This window comes from Pyricularia pennisetigena, chromosome 1 (assembly GCF_004337985.1).
Source record: "Pyricularia pennisetigena strain Br36 chromosome 1, whole genome shotgun sequence".
Taxonomy (NCBI): domain Eukaryota; kingdom Fungi; phylum Ascomycota; class Sordariomycetes; order Magnaporthales; family Pyriculariaceae; genus Pyricularia; species Pyricularia pennisetigena.
Window position 1 is genome coordinate 1,469,200 of NC_043740.1, and position 24,119 is coordinate 1,493,318.

The window sequence follows — 24,119 nt, forward strand, 5'->3', positions numbered from 1 at the left end:
AAAAAAAAAAAAAAACTCTCGTCCCAGAGTATGATCCCTGCAAATTTACAAAAGTGCGGCGTGGATTGCCGGGGTTGGAGACGAATTGAAAACAACCACCTTCGATGCGAGAGTCGTCCTTTCATGCAAACCCCCATCTGATATTCCTGATCTGCGCATCGCTTGAACCCTCGGTAATTTGAGAGCCTCACGATCCGTCGCGCTGCAGTGTACAGTATGGTCGGGCGGGGTTCAGTCCTCTTTGCGCTCGTGACGAACGCCAGTTCAGCCAAAGTCAGTCAGTTAATCCTAGAACTGTCTATGTCGAAGATACATAGTGATTCGTCATTTCCGACCTTACTTTACCTTAACTAGAACCTAATTCAACAACTAGCACATCTTTCGATACCCGCGCAATGCTCTACCGTCATCACTTACATAACTCCATCACTCTCAGAGGCTTTGTATCAAGGTAAGGGACATCAACGAGTCAGGTTTAGTCCAATATGCCCTCATAAAACCGTTATTTCTAAACCAGTATAAGTTGGTCATCCTGTCCAAGATCGATCATGCAACATTAGCCCAGCCGACAGGGATGCAGCCGGAGGTGCGCTCTTGCACAAAAGAAAGTCTATACAAACGGGTAGTCTCACCAGCGACGGCATATTCTCGCGATCGGGAACTTCATCCGGAGTTACTCTAGTAACAACATCCAGCCGATAACGAAGCATCCCCCGAAAATCCGCCTTGGGCATCCAACTTCCCGTTAACTTTTCGCTCATCGGCTAGCGAGTTGACGTCCTACTTGGTATCTTGACCAGATAGGGAGTTAGGTGTTTACCTTTGTATACAGCCATGACATGCTGCACCCCTTGTCTACACACGGCTTGACACGCGTAGAAAAGCCATACAAACTTGAATTGGGGAGGAACTCCGTGGGTATCGCGTTGCAGAACTGTAATTTTGATACTCGCATCATTTGAATCATCTGACTGGCATGTTCCCGTCTACTCCATCCTGTCAACCACGTTCTAGGCGCACTAATACGTCTGGGTTACCAAGCAAACTATGATGGCTAGCTTTTCTCCTAACAAATCACCATCTCACATATCGTCAAAGATGAAGCACATAGCTGCCAACAGAAAGCGAATTTTAAACAAAGCAATGCACTTTTAGGATTATGATGCATTGCGCCAAAATGCAGGATGCTATCTCGTCATCTTTGGTAACAAAAAAAAAAAAAAAGACTGTTTCGTTTTCCTCCCTCCCGCTAATCCCATGACAGAGAACATCCAGCCTGCGACGGACGGAGGGAACGGCGTGTGTGTGCTGGTTCCATCTAGGCCATTTCCCTTTGGAAAAATATTCGTTGTTCCGAACAAGCCCCCATTAATCACTCCTCACGAGTTGCTTGCTGTATACTTGTGACAAGCCCCGAAGCATCCCAAGAAGAAAAAAAAAAAAAGAATCATCCCATCCCATCCAACAACTCCAAAAAGAATTTTGTTAAAAGATCAAAACAATTCTGCTCCCAAGGTCCATACTGTTCCTAACCATCTATATAACCACCGCCGTCGGCAGGCGTTGTAATGGTGCCACCGAGCTCCTCCTCGGTGCAGCTCCCTTGATGTAGAACCCTGTACCTGCCCAAGCCCTGCCTCCCGTTGGTGATGGGCACCTGCATGACCCCGGTCGGCGTGTCGCCGGGGTAATCGGTGGTATGGCCGAGCCTGCTGACGTCTGACGTGTCTGCCGAGACGATCATGCAGCCCCTCCCGCCACCGTTGACCTCGTATGTGCCGTTGCCGTTGGGCAGCGTGATGCGTGCCCTGCCCGTCATGAAGACGACGAACTGCAGCCGCGGGGACCGGTGCAGACCCCCGGTCGAGCCCGCCGGGAACATGGCGTAGTTCACCTGCGTGGCTGACGTAGTGAGCAGCAGCGCCGAGGCGTCGTTCACCCCGGGCGCCGTCACGGACGTGAAGGGTCCGAACTGCCAGCACTCGAGTGTCGAGTCTCCCCCGGAGGCTGAGATGGCCGTCACGTTGAGCGGTGGCATATTGCTGGTGCCCTGGGCGTTTGCGCATGTGATGGCCTGGTGTAGGAGGATCGGGATCAGGAGCAATGTCCTGCTCGAAGCATTTGATAACATCTTGATGTTTTGTGTGTGAGAGAGAGAGAGAGAGAGATATGGGGGCAGGATTGGCCGTATCTGGGTCTGCTCAGCGAGCAAACCGATGGCGTTGTCGTCGGCTGTTTCTGGGAGTTTTTGTCAAGTGAATGCTTTCGGGAGGGCCGATTTCTCCCCAAGGGCTTCAGTAGACTTGAAGAGTGGGTGTGGTTCGTGGGCAAAACTGCAAAGGGCCATGGGGCTTCCTCCACAAACCAGTCCAGGGGCCATGGCCAACTTATACAACTTTGCCCAAGTTTAAGGTCTCATGTTGGACGACTTCAGATGGGTGACAAGCGCGTCAACCCATCATCATTTCGTCGCGCTCAAACCTTTTTTTGCCTGGTTACGGCGAACGGCCGGTGTTTTCAGCCGAGGTCGAGCCGTGCAGCGGCGAAGAATCCACGCAACCCCCAATATGCACGCTTCGGCAACGTTGGATAGAAATCAATGAACAGATGAGTGAAGCACCAACACCACCACCATCACCACCAACCCCGCGGATGTCCCACGAATTCTAGTCTAATGCGCCTTGAGATCATGTTGCAGCTGATAAATTGCCGGAAACGGGATGATGTTGCGAGCGCATTGTTTTCGGCCCAGCGCCGAAGACATGCATTTGACTTGGTCGAGTGGCTGGCTCGTGGCGTATCGAAAGAAGAAAAAAAAAAAAAACCCGTAACAGAAAGCTGCCTGTCAATACATTGGACTATGTGTCAAACGAAAATAGAAAACCCCAGATCTCTTAACCTGCCATTGGTAGCAAAGAATGTGGCGCAGCTGTGCCCAGTATTCTGTCCCTTTCCACAAACGCCATTTATACGGAAATTCCCTTGAGTTGCGCTTGACTTTTCAAATCTTGATCCTTGCTGCGTTGATCATGAATGCCACGCAAAATTCTTCTCGGTTTATTTTACATCTTGTACGGAACGCACACTCACGATCTAAGAAACAAAAGAAAACCCCCCCCAAATGTTTGTCAAGGCTGCTGGCAAAAGCTGATGACGACCCAGGCCATTCCGCTCACTCACGGAATTGGCCGGCGAGATATGCCGAGCCAGCCTACTGACGCCTCACCTAGATCGTTCGTCGCACCCGACTTATACAGGCAGCTTGAACTTTTGGCCCTTCCAGACCTTCTGGTAGTATATCCAGAAGAAGTCGCTGTACAGAATCGTTTGGATGATGCCCGCCACGACGGCGATGTAGTCGACGCTATGATTGGGCTCGGTGAAGTATCTCCAGATCCAGTTGGGAATGTAGAGGGCGCGGTACAGTCCCAGCGCAAACAAGTAGTGCGTCGTGATCGTCTCGGCCTCGCCGGTGCGCTGCAGCATGAACAGCTGCGGAAGGATAGCCACAGACTCGAGCCAGATGCTGAAGGCCCAGAGAATCTCCCACAGAGTCCAGGCGTAGGGGAAAACGATCGCCATTACAAAGGCGCCACCGAGGAGGTACTGGACGCGGAAAGTGTCGACATTGGGATCGTTGGTGGGCTTGTAAGCAGTGGCCATCAGGTAGATGATGTAGCTTTGTGAGCCAATAAAAAGGATCTTAAATACGACGTTGTAGATGCTGGATGTTGAAAAGAGGTCTGAAGGTAATCGGCAAAGTGATTAGCTGGCAGGTCTGGCTAGTCTGGAAACCCATACGAGGTGCTCTTGTGTGTTTTGAGACACATCATACCGAGATATCTTGTGATGTAGACCAGTAGGTACAGGCATTGTGACTTGAATGAGATACCAGCGCAGCTCTGCATTGGAAGAAAAACGGGGTTAGCCAACCGTAGCAGCTCTTGGAGTGGTTAAGCAGGGACGTAGTGCGTGGAACAAACATTGAGCTGCGTCATCTTGTGCATCAGAATCATGATTGACCCCAAATGGGAGAAGTCCCCTGTGCGCAGTTTGTCATGGTTAGTGATGCTATTCGCATCGCGGTTCTGATGCTAGTGTGGTTCTCGTACCCAAGACTCTGAAGAGGTTGAGCATGCTGGGCAGTGTGTTGCTGCTCTTAGCAGCGAAACGAAGTCGAAATCACTTTTGGTTGGCCTGGTCTGTTCTCAGCGGTGTCGCAGCAATTGAACTGGAGTCTTCCAGGAATGAATATCGCAAGATAGAAGGTTATCGTATTTCTGGGTCGTTTGCAAGATCGAAGCTTGGATGTTGTTTAAAAGTCCCTGCCCGGCACTTTCCAAAGGAAGAGGACACGAACGCGACTAGCTTCTCATTGGACTGGCGCCTTGTATTGACGCACCAAGGAAGAAGCACAGCCAACGGGGCCAGGCACGAGCTGTGGGGCTAGCGGTCCGGGGATCCACTGGCCGCAGCTTCCTTACGTCAATTGCGGATCTCGACGAATAGGCTCCATTAGTAAAGCAGGGGCTTGGGGAACACTTTCCTCAAAACGAACCATTTATTGAGGAGCTTTTTGATTGATTAGAGGGCACCGTACCGCTATTAATAACCGGTACGCAGCAAGCCAGATCGACGTCGATGCAGGTAGGCTGTGCCATTTAAGAGGCTTCTTGCTAACCTTGCTAACATACTAATTACAGGTGCATTCCCAAAAAGCCGCATGTCGGGAGTCTCCGCGCTTGACACTCTTAGTCAGTTCTAGATGGGAGGCGATTCGACCGACCGACAAGACAAATTGAATCCAGCTGACAAAGCACGCCAGGCCTCCGGCGCAGTGGGTGCAATGGAACCTTCGATGCCGGGCCATTAAGGCTGACTTGAGATGACGACTTCTTTTGGTTCCGTCGCCTCCGAATACATTTGTCAAATTAATTGATGCGCCTTCCTCCGCTTCTTTGTTTTTTTCGTAACTCTCTTCCCTAATATCAAAAGGATTAGATATAACTGTCCCTGTTCCCTTGTTTCCGTATCTGAGTAGTCGAAACGTCATATACCCATACCCTCGACAAAAAACGATTCTCTATAAACCTACAGCCTCAGTCAACCCCCATGTCAGAAATTCCAGACCAACACATCTCCAGTGACGCGCCGCCGACTAGGACGGGTGCCGGCGCCGATGCCGATGCCACCGACACGATTCCGATAACGGTCACCCTCGGCGCCAAATCGACAACCTTCAACCTCCCTGCCACAGGTATCCTCGACGATCTCACGTTCGCCTGCGAGGACTTCTTCGACACCCCGGACGACAACCCCAGCTTCAACTGGTCTACACACAAGTTTATCGCGCCGCCGCCGACGGGCCTCGTCAAGGCCGGCGAGCAAGGCACATCCCCACTCGCGCCCCTCGCCGGCAAGAAGCTCCGCCTACTGGCCGCCAAACTCTCCGAGCTCGACGCACTGCGCGCGGCCGAGCAGTCCGCTACACGCCGCCGCGAACGCCGCTCCCGAGCCGTGCCCTCGGCAGCGAGACCGCACCGCACCACCGCCCGCCGGCCGGGCGACGACGTGTACACGTTCCTCTCTATCCGGCCGCTGCCCTACCTTCCCCGGCCGGAGCGGTCGCAGGCGCTGCTGGAGCGGGTGGCCAACGACCGGGGGATCCGGGAGTCGATGCGGCGGCGCAAGTTCACCGTCGGGCTGCTGACCGAGATGGACCCGGCCGCGCACACGGACGTGTCGCACGACGGCGTCGGCCGTACCCTGGGCCTGAACCGCAACAAAGGCGAGGTCATCGAGCTGCGCCTGCGCACCGACGCTGGCGACGGCTACCGCGACTACAAGACCATCCGCAAGACACTGTGCCACGAGCTCGCCCACAACGTCCACGGGCCCCACGACAGGAACTTTTGGGACCTGTGCCACGCCATCGAGCGCGAGGTCGAGGCCGAGGACTGGAGCACAAAGGGCGGCCGGACCGTCGGCGACGGTCCCGGCTTTGACGAAACCGCAAACGACGAGGACTATGCGCCGGATCATGGAGGTTGGACCGGCGGCGAGTTTGTGCTCGGTGGCGGCGGCGGTGGTGGTCCGGCAGGCGCCTCGCAAGTCTCGTTGACTCGGAGAGAGATTTTGGCAAAGGCGGCCGAGGAACGGATGCGCCGCATGAATCAGGAGGGTCGAGATGGTGAGAAAGGTGGTGAGGGTCGAAGCTGAGCCCAGAGTCTTAGCATCTGGTGCAGTTGACCAGTGCTTGTGCGTGGCGGATAAGTCTATTCAGCATGGACGCTCCAGCCCAAACCTATGACTTTGTTTATTTGTTATTTATTCTTCTTTGTTTAAGACTAGCATCTACATCTATAGCATAGCGATTGAAAACTTGGCAGGGTAGAAGCATAGCAAATACGTAATCGGAGCGTCGTCATTGTGATTGGCACTTTTAGTATCATACATTTTCAGAAATGTTCATCTTGTGATATATTAGCATACTAAGCATCATGTGCCTCAACAAGATATACGGGTCATGGAGTGGTGCTTGGCCAAGCGCATATCAGCTCTTTATGTGGTTTATCTGACCGGATTGAAGAACCCATCTATATCTCTATATTGTCAGAATCCAGCAGATCAGGGGCAAAGGTATGGGTTGCGAGCACCCGGTGATAATCCTTGCCACTCGCAGATATTCTTTCAATCGCGCGAGCACACAGCCCATCCTAGGAACTTTGTACATGTATATCCTCATCCTTCGAAAAGGGAAAACATATACGGAAAGATACCCCACCCTGGCCCAACCGGCACAGAAGACGCTAAATATGCCCGAACCAGGGTCTTCAAGTACAAAAGAGATTAGAAACAAAAGTGAAAAAGGTGTATGCAAATGCTATGTCCATGCTGTTCTCTGTTGTGCATTGGCTTTGATGCTGATGAAAGAACCGGTTGGTGACAGATCCAACAAACAATTAACGCCATGTAAATGCTCATGTTCGGTTGACGCCATTTTCTCAGCCAAGATGGAGATCTGACGCTCGCACCTGGTGGTTATTTCTTCCCCTTGGCTCGACGTAGCTGATCCCATCAGTGATCGCAAGATTCAACGTCGAGATGGGTGTGCCCGACCCCAGGTCATGGTATGTCGCTTCGGTGGCGACGCTTGTTGGAGAGGCCCAGCGTGGGCCATTTATTGGTTTGAGAATGCGCTTGGCAACGGACAAGAGAAGTTTGCCCCGTAGGAACCAAGTACACAGGTGTAGTATATCAGGGTTAAGCTTTAGGGTCGTCGGGCTTCTGCACCCGGATCCATTCCTTGAGATCGGGCTCCCAGCGATGACTGTGAGATGAGCAGGTCAGCATATGTCCAGTTGAACCATCTCCCGGTCACAAGCTTTACACTGAGACTTACCCCATAAACTCGGTAGTTACCAAGCTTTTCATGCCATACTCTTCAGTAAGAATACGATCGAAGCTATACGGAATAGTGGCTGGCACGCCCTCAAACTCGGACTCTCGCATCGGGTACAGATCGCGCGTTCGGTATCGGTGGTAGTTCTTGCAACTCCAGATGCCCGGGCTCTTTCCAGGCTCACGCTCAGCCAGTCCGGTGATGTCGACGAACATGCCATTAGACATGTCGATCCAGCGTGCATCGATGACGTTCATACCGTCGTTGCGATCCCGCTCGATGTGGTGCGGGTTGATATCCAGGAGATACGTCTTGTTGTGCGTCTGACCGTCAACGGGATCAACGTACGAGTACTCGTGGGTGGTTCTGTTGTAATGCTTGCCTAGGTAGTAAAGGGTCGCGCTTGAGACCTGAACGTCCAGGTCGTAATCCCAAGGCATGATGCGCCCATTCCACCACCAGCCGAGGAGAGTGCCATGCGCTATCCATGTCTCGATACCGAGTTCTCTGAAGACAGTCAAATAGCTTCGAATCAAGTGTCGTAATGCTGGCCGGTGCTCCTCGTAGGGTACTAATTCCTTGAAGTACCGAATGTCGTAGTGGCCCAGGACCTCATCACCGCCAGGCTCGTGGAAGTACTTGTTATCTTTCGGCTTCTCCTTTGGCGTCTGTTCTTTTACCTCCTCCTTCTTCTCTCCCGTCTGTACTTTTGCTACTGCAGCTGGGGCATGAGCTCCTGAAGTCGCTGGCGCTGATGCAGGCTCTTCTGCTCGCAACACCTTTCCTAAACGAGGCTGGTCTGGTTGTGGAAGCGCTGCTGTGACCTGCAGTAAAGGTAATAGAAGGGCGAGACTGTTTGATAGTTTCATTGTGGCGGATTGTGAATGTGTATGAAGCCAGGAGGATCTGATCCCTTCGCCTGATCAAGGAATCAGAAGACGGGAGATCCAAGTATGCGTTCAGAAAGTTGCCCGCCCTGTGTGGGTCGACGTTTTGTAGGCGAGGCCAGTTGGGGTGCTACAAACGTAGCGATTTTCGTCCGAGAAAGCCGCTGAAGGGTTATCGACCAAACAAAAAAAACAAGACAAACAAAAAAACGAATATGGAGAGGTGAAGCAGGTCAATGAATAGGCTGAGAGGTAGATATCAATGGTAGTCAAAAGAGTGACATGCCACGCAAGGGTGGCGAAAGGTAGAAAAAGAGTTCAAACTGGTGTCGCGTGATGTTCAAAAAGGGTTCGGGATATCTCCAGAAAAAAAAAGATAATGTGACCCTCTCCAATATATGATGTCAAAAACAGCAAGGCCGGCCGAGTCAACCCGTTTCTGTAGGCGATGGCTCCTTCCCGTTCGAGACCAGTCTAATGCCGTGCAAGTGTTGTAGATATGGGCTGTCGAAGTTGGGTCTAAGAGTAGGTTAAGGGGGTCCTCGTGTCTGTTTTTTCTTCGGGTACGGGAACTAACAAAACAGTAGTATGAACTAAGAATAAGGTAGATAGATTCATCTGCTGCCACATTCAGGTCGCGGAAGAGTTGGCTTTTTACTAAAGTCGCCCAGGGAGCCCTTGAAACGACCACAACGCCAAGATCTTAACCCGGTCAGGCCAGCGGAGCAGCCAAGGCGGGAAAGAGAGATATGTTGCGGATCCGAGTTCCTCTACAGTAAAGAGGTGAGTTGGCGGGAAGGAATGGTGAGGTACCTAGAGATGATCTCCTCAGTTTTTCACATACCGTACGCACAGTATTCCGAGTGGGTAGGCTTATGACTTCTGCACCCTAGCTAGCCACACCGCGAATACCGCATACAACATCACGGTCAAAGTGTACATTGTTCCCTCAACTATCCATCCTGCGTATTACGTACCTATGGTAGACTCAGCCCAGCCTCACAAGCCCCTTTGGAAAGTCAGAACGAAGCATGGTAGATAGGGAAAGGAGAAGAAGTTGACAAGGCTTGCGTCGACCGCATCACGTCAATCTAGACCATTGCCCGCCCGCAAACCGATCCGTTCTTTGTTTGCGACTGGGGGTCTCCATGCTCCAATTTGATATGTACATAGTAATTAACGTTTGCTTCCTGACCATTGCCGGTACAGTGAATGGTACCTTAAAGAGAGTTAAAAAAAAAAAACGGGGAGCAGGAGATTTGAGCGCTGAACCTCATTTCAATGCCTGTTGGGTTGCAACCTCCTTCCTACCTGACACTTAGCTCGCACTGTGACACGGCAGGTACGCACCTAATTTGTAAGATGCATCCAAGTGATTAAAGGTTCCAAACAAACGTCGAACATTTTAGCTCTTGGCGCCATGGGTTGCCGATTAGCCGTCCACACGCCTCCCCATCGGGCTGCAGCTTCTGCCATACCCCGAGCCCTACCGCATCAGACCAGTCATTCCATCGCCCATCGCCATTGCAAGCTAGTATCCTGTACCTAGATTCTTTTTTAAGGTATCTACGTAACCCATGGTGATCTCAAACACAGCTGGCCAAAAATCAGCCACCCAAGGCACCAAAAGAAAGGCGGAAAACGCAACTGAGAAATCAAGTCGGTCAGAACGACGTATGTGGGTCTCTGAGCAAAGGAACGAACGGGTGTTGAGTTAGACTTGGCCCGGTCGCGAGTGTATCCCTGGGGCCCCTGTGGCATGAGCCTGTCACCCAATCGCGTTCTGGAAATTTAAACAGTTTTGTTCTTTTATTTGTGCTCCTACATAGTAAACTGTCAGCGGCTTGGTTTCTGAGGTTCTATCCCCTGAGCTTATCAGTTCGTTCCGTCTTGAGTTTAGTCTGGACAGGCTGCAGCTCAACTTAGAGTTCGGACTTTTGATGAACCAAAATATTATCGGATCGTACCGTAATTCATCGAACACATTGGTTCAGGAACTCCATATCAACTAGCTACGCCCATTCTTGTTCCCAATCCGCCTCTTCTTGCTGTCAAGCTAAAATATTAGCCAGGGTACGTATGCTGGCTGCTAGCATTACTACGGTGTAGCCGGTAGCGCCGGTAGCGCCGCCCAGCCCTGGCCTGGTCCTGTCCACGCGTCCTTTCCCCAAAATCCATCTTGGCCCGCCCCCACCACGGCATAGAGGCTGCAGATTTTTGCTGCGTCATGGACAGGAGGAGGCCAGCATCACAGTAGTTGCATTCTCGATTTAACACTACTGCACCTCTCCGCCAGCATAGAGGATAGGCAGAAGCAGTCAGCTCATGAGATGTGCCGATCTACCGTCCTGTCAAAATAGGCAATTCTCTGGGGTTTCACTCGTTTCTTATTTTTGAAGAGCCCTACTTATTTGTTAATGTCAAATGTGCAAGAAAACATCAGCCTACATTCAGGGATGACAGCTCGCCCGTTGTACAGCAGACATTAAGCGTGATTAAAACCATAACCGACAACCAGCGATCAACCCTGTAACCCTAGGGTGGTAGTTGCCCCCTCATTCCGAGTGAGCATTGACACACACGAGAGAGAGAGAAAAAAAAAAAAAAACAATGGGAATGTTGCCCAGAAAAAGCCCAGAAGCCCCAAGACGCAGGAAAGCAAACTTGGATGGCTTGGTAGTACCCCACATGAACGAACCCCTTGCTTACATTTTTGAGCCTCGCTTCAGTGCCGTTTACCCGTGGGCCGCTGGATCCCACATTCCGCGATAAAGCTGGATTTTAGCTTCTGCTACGGTAGCGGCAGCAGGGGTACCTTGCAAAGCTTGCGTGGCCCCAGTCCTGACGACACTGAGCATGAAGGGAACAAAAGAAAGAAAAGAATGTCACAGGGAGTTACTATTAACGCCCGCCACTAATGCATCCTTTACCTTAATAATCACGAGCAGGTGTCCAAAAGGCGCGCGCCAGGCTGCTACAATTCGTGAAGTGGGGTGTCGGGAGAGCTTTTTCTTTTGGACAAATCGCGGGGGCTTATCCCCGCATCCCTTTTAACTCCTAGCAAGAGGGAGAGAAGGGGGTTATGGCTTTCGCGGCGCGAAGAGGTGAACAGACCGCCGACGAGATTTTGGGCTCGTTTTTGGCGGTAGGTTTGTGGTGGCTTCTATGAGAGTGGGCATTGTGCGTGTATGTGATTACTTTTTTTTTTTTTTCTCTTTTATCTCTCTCTCTATCCATCTCTTCTCCCGTTATTAGTTGTTATCCGACATTTCACAATCGATCGCGTGCCATGTTGCTCGTCCTGTCCTAGGTTGCACCCTCCTACTTCTTCACATCCTTTTTTTTTCGAGTCCCGAACCCACGTCAATGGGGGTTTGGACGAAATTGAAAGAAACCAATAATACCCAGTTGGAGGGTAGCCAAGGCTCTTGGAGCAAGCAGCCAAGCTTACTTCATCGAATAAGATGCTGGTTTCCACCCGGCCAAGCGGGTTCAAATATCGTCATCGAAGAGGTACCTTACACAGTATCTTTAATTTCGTAGCCAAGGCTGCTAAATCGTATTATTATTCTTTTCTTCATTTGCCGTTGCCTGGTGTCGCGTGCAATTTTGCCAGTTCAGTCGTCGTCATGACCAAGGCGATTCCAAGGTGCATATTTCCTTCACTGGATAAGCGAATGTACGTTAACGTCAATAACGGGTCACTTCGCAATCAAAGATAACGATTTGTTTTGTGAATGCCTTGATTTTCATCAGAGAAAACAAAATACTATCTACATCACGTAGATTAGACAGCCAACGGGATTGAAATTATTTCACATTTTGAGTCATGTTGATTTTATTGACGAATACACTGCCTAGGCTCATAAACGCTCGAGCTCGCCAAGCATGATTATCATACGACAATATACGGAACACTCGGTGTTGTAGTGATTGTAAACTCCCGAAATAGAGTTTCTCGGCCAATATTCTCATAGCAAACCAACAGAGCACGCGACAGCAGACCTTTATGGGGAAAGATCTTCACCGTCCCTTAAAGAGATCATCACCACTCTAATCTAGTGTCTGAAAAGGGGATCTTCATACATAATGAGGTGAACAAATCAAACCGAAAATGAAGGGATTGGGCCAAGGAAATCATTGTTTGTTCCCTGTACCGAGGGGAAACTGTACGAGGTAATATTCCGACCCTGGTATTTGCTTTGGGAAATGCTTCTGTTCATCATTGACCCACAATCATCCGGTTTGTCTTTCCCCCTTTCTCAGTCCCAGAATGGCAAAGGTCACACTCACCTTGGCACAAAGACGGGCTTGACCGGGTTCTGTTGGACTGCATTAGAAATTCGTTATTTCGTGACGAGCATTTCGATCGTCCTTTTATACAATCAGCATTTGGATGTGTTTTCCTTGCCTACGACCCAGTGTCAAACAGGCTGCTGGGCTTCTCAATAGGGGTTTTCTTTTTGCATGGTCGGAATGAATGTTCAACCCACTTTTTCTTTTTCTTTTTTTTTTTATTTATTTTTTTTTGGGGTTTTTTTTCTTCTCTTTGACCGCATAGATGCGCACAAGTCCAACTACTTACTATTGTTCAGCGTACGACATCCATCAGCTCACCTTCTTTTCTGATTTCCCCATGCACTCTGTAAATCATATATCATCACAAGGGAATTGGCCCAAGCTGTGTGTTCCCCTGGCAAGTTCGCTGTAGGCCCATAATCCTTGGCGCCATTGGGCCATTACTGTTTAGGCTCGCCTTTCAAACTGCGAGCCAATACATTGCAGAACGCCACGTATGGGTAGGTGTAAAGTTAAGAGAGAGACCGACTATCCAATCGCTCAGCTTTGATACAGCCATCATGTTGGTTCATTCGTCTTCACCCAGATATGCCAGCACATTACTGCTGTCACGGGGGCGACGCCACGGTGAGGTTGTTGCGAGGCTTCTACCCGAAGCCAATGTTGGCGCATGCATCCCCATGGCCGACATGTTGTAGCTGTCACTAGAATTTCGGTGGACGGCTCGCTGTTGCGCGTTGCGGTATTTCTCATGGGCTCTAACATATTGCGCCTTGTTAATTCACACATGGGTTATTGGTGCTGCATTCGCATATCAAACCCCTTTTCAGCGGGCCACAGCTCTAAATCTCGCGTAGACTGGAGGGTGACCGCTGAAACCATGGCCGCGTAAAACCACGCCACTGAGAATGAAACACGGCAAGACGGATTATGACCAGATATGGGGATTCAACATAAACTTGATCGTAACGTTCAGAAGAGGTAGATAATGAATTAAAACATGGATCGGTTATAACAGATCAAGTAAATGTCGCAAGCAAAAACTCCTCACCCTATGTTATTTGGATATAAACCTGAACACAAGCTAGGGGCAAACACACCCGCATTCTTCTTCGCTCATCAAGGTAGATAGATAACAAAAATGCTAAAAGGGGGTTCAAAATGACCAAACCAATAGGTGAACAAGAAGCCACGTAAAAGAGGTATCTCATGAATGGGAAAATGTACAAAGGAAGGCGTGAGCAGTAAAAAGATATGGCAAAAACAAGGGCTCCTCCAACATGCACCGCTTGATCGTCTGAGGCGGCACACAAATTAACAAAAATTAGCTCAACACTGTCGTAGCCCCCCAGAGATACCACGGCAATGTATCTCCCGGGAGCGGAGGCGAGAAATATTCCGAAAATGTCGGAAGAATAGCCGAACAAAGCAGCACAACGTCCGGCCTCAGCATGGCGACAACGCCCATCGACGCCAAGGCAGTGACAAAAACAACTCCTAGGCCGGCAACAACCGCACGCGCCTAGAAGCAGTTGAGGCTGCCCTTCTTCTTGTTCTTCTTGGAGATGGCATTCATTCGCTCCTCGAGCCTTGCGTTAGCAAGCTCAGCATCCCGCCTCTTGCGGCGCTCCTCCTCCACCTGGTGCAAGCTCCAACGGTTGTCAGGCTGCGGCTTCTCCTTGAGCTCTTTCATTTCTGCTTCGAGCTCGTTGCAGCGGCGTCGCCACGCATCGCAGTCGGCCTTGACCTTCTTGGACTGGTCCTCGAGGTCGGTCAGAGCCTCTTCCAGCGTTGCAGTCAGCTGCTTCTCGGCCGTCAAATGCTTCTCAATGGTCCGGATCCTAGCCTCTTGGTCCTGCTGAATCTGCATCGAGATGGCGAGATCTTTGCTTGGTGGCCTCGCGCCCGTCGGCGTAGCCGGAATGCCGGGAACATTAGGTGGTGAGCTGCTGGTAGTTCCAGGGAGTGGCGGGAGCGGGATAGCAGGTGGTGGCGAAGGCAAAGAGGCTACGGAGCCGCTCTTGCGCAGGCCAGACGTGATTGAGTTTGATCGCTGGACGTCATTCGGAATGACTCCTTCGAATTTGGCCTGGTTTTTCAAGGACATGTTAGTATTGAGGCTAACACCAGAGCGGGCTTGCATGCAAAGGGGAATCTTACCTGGAGTGCTGCGTACTCCTCCTTGATCGTGTCAAGTTCGCTTTGCACCTTGATCCTGGCAGCATTGGCCTCCTCAACCCGCGACTGTTGCTCCGTCTGCAGCGTTGAGAAGCGGTTCGTGGCGATCTGGGCCTGGTCAAAGTTGGACTGAAGTTGGTCCTCGAGCTCCTCCACCAGGCGGGAGTTCTTTTTGCTCTTAGCATCAAGCTCGCCCATACGTTTCCTCACGGCCGAGAGCTGATCATGCACACTGGGGTGAGGGCTCGTAAGCGGCTCGCCAGGTGTGGTGAGCAGGTCTGCGAGTGTTGATTTGACAGCCTCCAGCTCACGCATAAGGGTATCGTTGACAGTCGTGAGCTCCTGAGTGGTCTTCTCGAGACTCGCAGTCTTTTGCTGCTCGCGCAAAAGCGCTTTTTGGTCCTCGATGAGATCCTCAATGCGATCGCTGATCTTCTCAACACTAACGTCGAGGCCAAGCGCGAACGCCACCTGAGTTGCGACCTTCATGAGATCCTCGCGGGCTTCAGTTAGTTCGCCCTCAAGGACCTTGACGTTCTGGGAATGCTCTGTTGTCAGTCGCTCGATAACTTTGTCTTGCTCCTGCTTAGAAGTAGTCTTGACGCTCTCGAGTTCCTTGATGTGGTTTTCCTGGATAGCAGCTAGCTCCTCCTGGTATTGCTTGACAGACTGCTCATGCTCCTCGATCTGGGCCTCCAGCTTGGCGACAAGCTGCTGATGGAGGTCCAATTCAGCCGTCGCAAGCTCGCGTGATTTAGACGCCTGCTCGAGCAACTCCTTTGTGGCAGCGTGGCCTTGCTCAAGTTCAGCAACCTTTGCTGCGTTACTGCTGATGACGGACTTGTATTCGTCAATCTCGGTCTGCAGGGCGGTGACGAGGTTTTGCTGCTTGAGCTCTGCCTCCTGAATCTCTTCCGTCTTGGCCGGATCAGGCGCAGGGATTGCGGCCAGTTGGGCCTCAAGATCCTCGATAGTCTTTCTCATCTCCTGCTCGGTTGTCTGCATCGACTCCAGAGTCTTCCTATGTTTCTCCTCCCATTCAGCCAGGTTGGCCTGAAGCTCTGCAACCTTGCCTTCGTGGGAAGAAGCTGTGTCGGCCATATCCGCCGCGGCTGACGTCTGCTTGGTCTTGACAGCCTCCACCTCGGCACGCAACGAGTCGAGTTGGGACTGCAACTCAAGCTCGCGTGCCGAGTGAGCCTCCTGCATCTCCTTCCTCTCCTTCTCGTTCTTCTCTAGCTGGTCTCTGAGAGTTGAAATGACCGAGATGTCCATAGGAGAGCTCTTCAAACTAGACCTCTCGCGAGTCAGGCCGGAAATGATGGTCATCTTAGTCTCCATCTCTTTCTTTGCAGCTGAGACATCGGCCTCGAGCTGCTGTATCCTTTCTGATCGGGTGTGAAGTTCGTGCATGGCGGCCTCGAGGTTGATCGTGAAGTTCTGCATCACATCAGGATTCTCCTCGAAGTTCTCTGTAGCGATGTTACGCAGAGAGGCAAAGGAGCGGTGGGCGCGGTCAACCATCATGACGTTCTGATTTGACTTGCGGCGAATCAGAGGTGAGTTTGTCCGAGGCGACGATGGGTCGGCAGCTTCGGCCTGAACCTTGGCCACTTCGGTCCGGAGCTCCTCTACAATATCGAGGGCGTCGCTGTGCTGCTTTTCTAATTGAGAGTACTTTTCAGCGAGCCTTTGCTCTGCTGCCGCCTTCTCGGCGGCCAACGCTTGGAGACGCTCGAGCTCAGCTCTGAGGTTCGCGTCTGATGGTGAGCGCGAGTGTTGAGCATCGGATTGATCAGCACGAGTGGCGGGAACGTCAACTGGAGTAGGGACGGAGGAATCAGAAAATTCGATGCTTTCAGACGGAGCGTCCGTGGACTTTTGTACGAGCGTCTCAGCGTCCGATCCATCAGCAACAGAGGTCGGGGTCTGCATTGCCGAGGAAAGCTCGGACGATAGCGACCGTGACCAGTGCTTTCCATCCTTGGTCATGCTGGACCGTGCGTCAGAGAGATAAGACGACGGCCGTGTGTGCTGCGACGTGACAGATATTATCGAGTCCCGGGGCTGGGGGTGCCGTGCCTCATCCACAGCATCCTGCAGCTCCGCCATGGCCCTCAAAGCCTCTTCATACTTGGCTTGCAGCATCTCATAGTCGTTCACTGTTGCTTCATGCTCCACGCGCAGATCAACAAGCTCTCGTGAGACCGTATCAAGCTTATCAGCAATAAACTTTGCCTGTGCAGGACTGGAAGGGACCTTCTCCTTGTCCATAGGCGATGCGGCCAGGCCGTTTGACTTGGCTGACAGGCCACCAGCAGCAGTGGCTTCCTCGAGAACGGCCCGCTCCCTGTCATCCTCTTGTATAGTGCCTATCTTGTGGTCCAATGGATCCTCTTCATCCTCCGGGATGGCATCCTCCTTCTGGCTGTGACGGCTCACGTGGCTATGACTGCGGGAGTGGCTTGAAAAGGAACGGCTAGCAGCGCGTCGGCTAGCGCCGCCATTCGTCAACTCTGCCTCCGGCTCAACTTCCTGCTTGACATGGTCCAGTTCATACAAAAGCGAGTCCAGCTTCCCGAGGCTGCGTTGACGCTCGATAACCTGCTCGAGGCGGTCAATCTCACGCTGCATCAGCTCCGCATCTTGGTCAGCCTCGGCTAGCCGTTCCTCCAGTGTTGTAATGTACTCTTCCGCCGTGGTTTCAGCCTCACGAACGCGTGCAATCTCCTTGCGAAGTTCAATCACGATGGCTGCGTTCTTCTCCTCGCCAGAGGTGTGGCCATCGAGTTTGGATTCGAGCTCATGCAAATAGCTCTCTGTGCTGTTCTCGCGGTCCATCATCTTCTGTAGTCGCAACTGGAGCTGGTTACTAATAGTTTCCACATAGGCGCACTTGGTCTCCTTCTCCAGTAGGCTTGTCTCTGTGCTGGCCAACGTTGCACGAGTGCTGGCGAGCGATTGCTCCAGCGACTGTATCGTCTTTTCGTATTCAAGCACGACCTGCTCAACAGCCTGTGCGAAACTGTTGGACCGGTTGAGACGCGCTGTGGCACTGTCACCCAGGCTCTCCTCAAGTACCTGCTGATCCTGTTCGCTCTCGCGAGCCTTGGCCATCTCAGCAATCAGTTTTGCGTGACGCTGGCTTAGACTGCTGTAATTTTCCTGGAAATCCAGAAGCTGGTTCTGCAGCTCGACCTCGCGCTCACCCGGCCGCTCGGACCTCTCGCCAGTGGCAAGGATACGTCTGTCCACATCGCTACGCTCCGAACTCCGAATCTGGTCGCGCAGAAATGCCACTTCCGCTTTAAGGCGGTCTATTATGGCTTGTTTGTCACCCTCCTCAACCTGCTGAATGCGCGGCTTACTCTGAATCGCTCGGGCCCTTTGCGCATATTGGACGGTGTTTAGCGTTTCGCTCAGATGGAACTCTGCAGGCGTAACACAAGCAATCATATAAGTGATTGCATTTCCTCCGAGCGAGTCCTGGAGCAGCCTCGTCAGACGGGAGTCACGGTACGAAACGTGAGCCCCAGCCTGTCGTGATGACAACTGAGATATAACTTTGCCCAGGGCAGCAAGGCCGGCGTTGATAGAGATTCCCTCCTTGGCTCGCTCACCCTGTGCGCCCGTGTTTTTTAATCGTTCACTTCCGGCCAAATCAACAAAGTGCAGTTTGCTGTCGGTCGTCACAAAGGTCTCGTTGCCGGACTCGACTGGCATCGACATTCGCTTCTCAGCAGCAGGTGTTGACTTCTTGTTCCGTTGCACGAGATTCAACGAGAACACGGCGTGTGATCGTGAGGATCGTGCATTTATGGCTGTAGCATCCGTTTGCCTGAGGGCGGATCCAACAGTGAGAGCGTTCATCAGATCTTCAACTGAGTTTATTTCCACCTGTCGAAGTCCTGTGAGTATGATGTTGCCCTTTACATCTTCGCGGATTGTGACAGCACTCCTTTCGTGTGTAGGTATGTTTTCTGGTACTAGGAGGTCTCGTAATTGTTCGTTGTAGATCTCGACATAGGTGGCCTTGAGTGACCAATTCTTCTCGCCATTCCGCGACGGAATCGGTGCTGCATTGTACCTCGAAGGGGTGCGAAGCTGTGACATGGAGTTTCGGTTCGAATTGCTACCAGCTTTGTTGGGGACAGCACCATCAAGCTTCTCAAACAACGCCGTTGCAGCCCGAGGAATGACGCCTAGATATCTTCGGCGTCAGCAAGATAAGAAAAAAAAAATAGAAGCTGAATCTGCAAAAAATAGTGAAATCGCGCGTCTCTCGTGTGGCTGCAAGTTCTAAGTCTAGACCTCGCGGCTGACTACTCTCCTTACGGATGCAGTAGCTCCGTGCAAGGGAAATGGCCAAGGACCAGATCGAACGACTTACCTGTCAATTCTAAATCGTCCTGGTCACCTGGAACCGCCGTTCCCATGGTGTACGATTTGCCGGCACCCGACTGGCCGTAAGCCAATAGGGACACATTGTATCCTTGAACGAAGGCATTGACACAGTCCGACAAATAGTCCCATATTCCCTCTTGGTTGACATCTGGGCCAAAAACACGATCAAAGACGAAAAGTTTTCTTCCTTGTGGCGCGTCGATGGTGAGGCTCGTGTTTGAGGTGACCTGGACCATAGACCGTTGGAATCTTTGCGGGATCAAGTCGAAGCCTGGATCATTCGGTCGTAATGGCGGTCGAATCCGAACAGCTGTATGCACGACGGGACCGTCAGCATTTGCACATTCTCCATTACCGGTGAACATTCTTCTCGATTGTCCCAATGCAGTAACCTTGTCGCTCATGTCACTGCATGCCCTCAGTCAGACGTCAAATTTCGACTGCTAAACTCAACTCACCAACTCTGACAGATGTCCTCGCATCATCGTCGGAAGCCCGACTTCCGCCACCGAATTTGCTGCTAGTGCTCAGACGGCTATTGCTTCTTGGAGCAGATCGCACCATCGCGCTGAGTGGTCGTTGATACGATGTCGGTCCTGGCGGCGAGTTTGGTGGTGAACTGGCCGCGCCCGGCGTGCCGGGTGAGAAGGGGGACTCCATGAGACCCTTTTATTGTCCCGGGTTGCCGGCGAAAAGACGACCGGCGCTGGTTTGGTTTGGTTCGCTTGTAATCTATGGCCCAGGGGCAATAACTGTACTACACTATAGTCGGGGCCAGTGGGCGTCGAGGCGGTAGAATAGCGCCGAGGATTTTCAGAGTCTAAGTCGTAAAACAGGGTTTGAGCGTTCCATGAGCGACAACCAAGACTAGAAATGCGAAAATTTCCAGGAAATCTGGAGGAGAGAATTAAGTTATCCTACCCTCCTAGAGCCGGCAGTCGCATATGTGCTGGACAGGCGGTCAAAAATACAGAAAAGACGGATTGCAGACGCCAGGTTGATTGATAGCCCAACCCCTAGGTAGTCCCGGGTTCTCCGCTCTCGAGTCCTGTGCGCGAAGCCGTTGGCCTTCGGGATGTGAGCGTTTTCCTTATTTGGGTCTCAGTGCGCATGCGAGAAACAAATCATAGAAAGAAGGATAAAAAAAAATAAAAATAAAAAAAGGCGTTGGCGCGGGTGGACGCGGCGGGTTGAGGCAGCACAGCTTAAAGCAGACAAGACAGTGTAACTGGTAGTGTGGAGCGGGAGTAATGTTGGCGTGCGTACTTGCTTGCGGTCCTGCATCAGTAAACACACCACACATAAAAACGGACGCGAGCATGCAACGGCACAGGCACAGGCACAGCGGAGCACAGCGCAATTGGGCGGGTACAGGCCTCACCCACTTCAGATGCGACAACCCGTGCCTGTAGTTCATTTATTAAAGATGACAGGGGTAACAGAGGCACTGGCAAATTAAAGTTCAGAATCAAAAAGGCTTTCGTCTCCAGTGGTTGGTCTTCTCGTTTAGGATAAGCCTCCCCGACTACGCGGCGATCAATGCTTGGGCCCAAAGACCTGGCCCCACCCTTGACCGGGGCTGCAGGATCTTTGTTCTGGAGGATTTTATCACAGGAGAAAAAAAAAAAAAAAAAAAAAAAAAAGAGCCACAAATGTACTGTACGTAGTAGATCGCTATCAGTCGCTAGAACTGGTGTGCCAGATCGTGTTCCTTCCCTTGATACCAGTAGACCAGTAGATAGTCACAAATAGACTCTCAAATCACAAAAAGAAGCAAGAAGACCGTGGACTTAGTATCAAGCCCGCATGTTCCTTCCTACCTGGGCAAAGTAAACAAATAAGGCAGATATCACAGCATGATGGCTGCCACGACTTGATGCTCCACAGAGTGAGGTCCCCTTTTTTCCCTTCTTTTCTCCCCCCCTCCCCTCTCCAGTAATGCGTTCCAACTTGTATCGTACTTAGCCTTGCCTCACCAAAAACGATTAAGGATTATTCCCCCCCCCCCCCCTTTGGCCTTTCCAAATTTTGACAGCGGTGAAACGGGAATGTGCTCCCTACCCATCAGCAGGCCTTCACCTTTCACCCACCAAGTTTGACTCTTGTCAGCCGTTGAGGTTGTGGATAAATGGAGAGAATGGGAATCCACCTAAACTTGTTTGGGACGTTGATGCGACAGCCTGCATGTATGACAGTTGCGTGGGGTCAGACGCTGGCGTGTGGCTTGTGGCGTTTGGCCTAACGCTGACATCAATTCAATACATCCATCAATGATTCGATTCCTGAATTGAGCCCGTTAATCGTTTGAAGCTGCAATAACATAAATACTTGATAACGGAGCGTTCAACAATGACAACCAACTACTGGAGAGTCCCAGGGCTTACTATTTACGTACCACCCTTCCTACTTATCCGACAGGTAGGCATACAAACAGCTGTAGGGCAGCATGTTCCAATCCCCGAGTTTTACTGTCCGACTGTACAGTAGACTAAAATACAAAGTACTCCTGCCGCCAGTGGCACTTGCATACGATTTTCCGCAAATGACAGCCAGACCCTTCAATCTCTTCCTCTTGTACACATGCGCGATACCGTTTGGGGGCATGTTGCTCAGGGGTTTACATGGTGTCGCCCCTCTCCTAATCAAAGGCTTGATGGAGCAAAAGACAACTGCGCCCCACCTACATGCCGCTAAAGAAAATATCCACCGTTCGATGGTTTTGGTTGCCTTTTCTCGTCCGACCACGCGGAACGCTTTCCACCAGACGAACATGGAAGGGAGGAGGGCTGCAGGCACAGCGCAACGTTGATCGAAGGCGTCTGTTCTTTCTTCTGTTTTGTGCTAATACCACCCAAACGACCATTCCCTGCTTCTGCTGAAGTGTTCGCGCGCACATTCATTTTAGACCAGCAAGTAAACGATCAGCCCACGTCTGCAGTTGGTTCCTCCACGATTCTAGACCGAGACAAGCTGGCATTAGGTCGGTAGCGAACTAGAAAAGCGCCGCGAACCGGGCGTCGCATCCGGCTTTTTTTTTTTTTTTCTCTCTCTGTCTCTCCCCTCTTTCAGCGCCCCAATCTTGGTCTGCTTTTGGGTAGATCAGATTCAGGGAAAGGGCCTGTCTTAGTTGGTAGGGGGAGTGGGAGGCTGCGAGTGTCAACTTTCAAAATGTAGTTCGTTGTGTCATACTCCACTTCAATTATGTTTGGGGCCTTTTCATAATTGCTTATTGACCCCTTTTCTTTTCTGTATTTCTTCTTCCTTTTCCTTACTTGCATCCCTTCGTTTCCTACCTTCTTTTTTATTGCGATGATCGATTCTATTGACACTCGTACTTTACCTGTAGGTACAAACTGTTTTTTTTTTTTTTTTTCCCTCCGTCTCTCATCCTTTACTCCACCCTCGTCGCTTGCCAAGGGCCGGTAAACCGCTAGGTAATCACCACTTTGGCACGTTCTCTCAGGCCGGGGAGAGCCCCAGCCAATCCACTTACAAATAGGATCATCCGCAAATCAGAAGAACAAGTGTGCGCTTTGACTCCCGGTTTATCTAGGCCGTGCGGTCTGTGTGCCAGTTTGCCCCAAGCTCACCTGTGTACCCTTGTTCTCGTTTTTATTTTTACGAAGCTGCGGGTACTTTTTCTCTTCAAGACTTTCCTTCCTCGAATTTGAATGCATATTATGTTTGCACATCCTGTTTTGCCAATCGACAGCAGTGATTATTCCCAAATCGCTCGCAACATACTGGTATACAGTAGGTACATGTTTTGGTAGGCGCCAGGATGTGATGGATAAAAGATTATGCGGTGTTTGCTTCGATTTCCTGGTTGAGCTGCTTGCTGTTCAATACCAAACAAACACCTAGGTAAGGAACCTGCCGTACGACCGGGAACTCCGCAGATACCCAAGGTACGTAGCTACCTTGGTTTACATGTGTGAAGTGGGTATGGTATGCGTCGGTAGTACTTCCCGGAATCTTCCCTCGCGACAATTCGTCAAATCGCATCCTTCCTTTGGGTGTTTGTACAAAAAGGCATAAATTATGCACAGCAGACATTGCCACTAGTTTAGTAACCAAAACAGGGAACTAACAGCTTTCAACTGGTTACGGCTGTTCTTCCGTGGGTTAGAAGATGGGATGGAAAGAAGTAAAGAAATCCAAGTTTTTCTAGCGAAGCTACGCTACTCTGATAGACTATAGACAAATGCGGCGGCATCAGCATCAAAGAAAACCAGCCAGTACGGAGCACAAGGATCCGGACCGCCATCCCCACGGCCCCAGTCTTCACCCACCGCACTGTACAGCAAGCAATGTTTCATACAAGTGCCGAAGGATATTGTTTTAGGAGCAGAGGGTCTAACAACCAAGATCTATGTTTTTGCACCTATGGATTTTTGAAGGGGATCTTTCTGCGTCGCATGCTATGTGGCTGAGGGGTGCCATGTCAGCGCAGGATGAAACGGGAAATAGTATCGTCTGATGCAGCTGGAATGTCTTCCGAACCAGTGATTACAAGCAATAGATGCAGATAAATCCGATTATTGTTCATGCTATTGAGGTCGGCCACATCTGGTTGCTGCTGTTACAGGAGCAAAGGGGCGCCGAATTGCAATCAACAAAGTTCAAGGTGGGTTCGGAGACCATCAGAGGAAGAAAAAGCGCTGCTCAGGACAACAGACATTTCTGGCTGTAGCCAAGGATTGTGGCGTGAACACTGACTGCGCCTGTACGTCAACGGCCAGCCCTGTAGGTACAGGGGATAGGGGATGTGTCTCAACCGTCTGATGTCTAATTCGTAGCATAATTTCCGTACCGAGGTAGGTATATGTCAGGTAGTCGAATTTACTATAGGTCGCAGCAGATACATGCCGGTATATGTGTTTGCTGACTGAGAAGGCAGTCGAGGCGATCTTCGTTAGTCTTCTAAACATTGGTAGCCTGACTTTACC

At 51.1% G+C, this 24,119-nt stretch overlaps 6 protein-coding genes across 6 annotated transcripts; 2 read left to right on the top strand and 4 right to left on the bottom strand.

Annotated features, from left to right (window-relative positions):
* Positions 1 to 1,528: 1,528 nt before the first annotated feature.
* On the bottom strand, positions 1,529 to 2,131 carry PpBr36_07002 (uncharacterized protein; the record flags this gene model as incomplete). The annotated part of the gene is made up of 1 exon (XM_029894142.1): positions 1,529 to 2,131. One exon carries the CDS (start codon positions 2,129 to 2,131, stop codon positions 1,529 to 1,531), a length of 603 nt encoding a protein of 200 aa, XP_029748592.1.
* A 1,118-nt stretch (positions 2,132 to 3,249) lies between these two features.
* On the bottom strand, positions 3,250 to 4,137 carry PpBr36_07003 (uncharacterized protein; the record flags this gene model as incomplete). The annotated part of the gene is made up of 4 exons (XM_029894143.1): positions 3,250 to 3,743; positions 3,836 to 3,902; positions 3,984 to 4,042; positions 4,113 to 4,137. The coding sequence occupies 4 exons, from the start codon at positions 4,135 to 4,137 to the stop codon at positions 3,250 to 3,252; spliced, it is 645 nt and encodes a 214-aa protein (XP_029748591.1).
* Positions 4,138 to 5,112: 975 nt separating this feature from the next.
* Positions 5,113 to 6,219, top strand: PpBr36_07004 (uncharacterized protein; the record flags this gene model as incomplete). Its single annotated transcript, XM_029894144.1, has 1 exon — positions 5,113 to 6,219. One exon carries the CDS (start codon positions 5,113 to 5,115, stop codon positions 6,217 to 6,219), a length of 1,107 nt encoding a protein of 368 aa, XP_029748590.1.
* A 1,044-nt stretch (positions 6,220 to 7,263) lies between these two features.
* Positions 7,264 to 8,271, bottom strand: PpBr36_07005 (uncharacterized protein; the record flags this gene model as incomplete). The annotated part of the gene is made up of 2 exons (XM_029894145.1): positions 7,264 to 7,330; positions 7,403 to 8,271. 2 exons carry the CDS (start codon positions 8,269 to 8,271, stop codon positions 7,264 to 7,266), a joined length of 936 nt encoding a protein of 311 aa, XP_029748589.1.
* A 432-nt stretch (positions 8,272 to 8,703) lies between these two features.
* On the top strand, positions 8,704 to 9,168 carry PpBr36_07006 (uncharacterized protein; the record flags this gene model as incomplete). The annotated part of the gene is made up of 3 exons (XM_029894146.1): positions 8,704 to 8,814; positions 8,902 to 9,072; positions 9,145 to 9,168. Coding segments are annotated over 3 exons (306 nt in total), but the record flags the coding sequence as incomplete, so codon positions are not given.
* A 4,942-nt stretch (positions 9,169 to 14,110) lies between these two features.
* PpBr36_07008 (uncharacterized protein) lies at positions 14,111 to 19,830 on the bottom strand (the record flags this gene model as incomplete). Its single annotated transcript, XM_029894147.1, has 4 exons — positions 14,111 to 14,677; positions 14,749 to 18,968; positions 19,157 to 19,480; positions 19,629 to 19,830. 4 exons carry the CDS (start codon positions 19,828 to 19,830, stop codon positions 14,111 to 14,113), a joined length of 5,313 nt encoding a protein of 1,770 aa, XP_029748587.1.
* Positions 19,831 to 24,119: the final 4,289 nt, after the last annotated feature.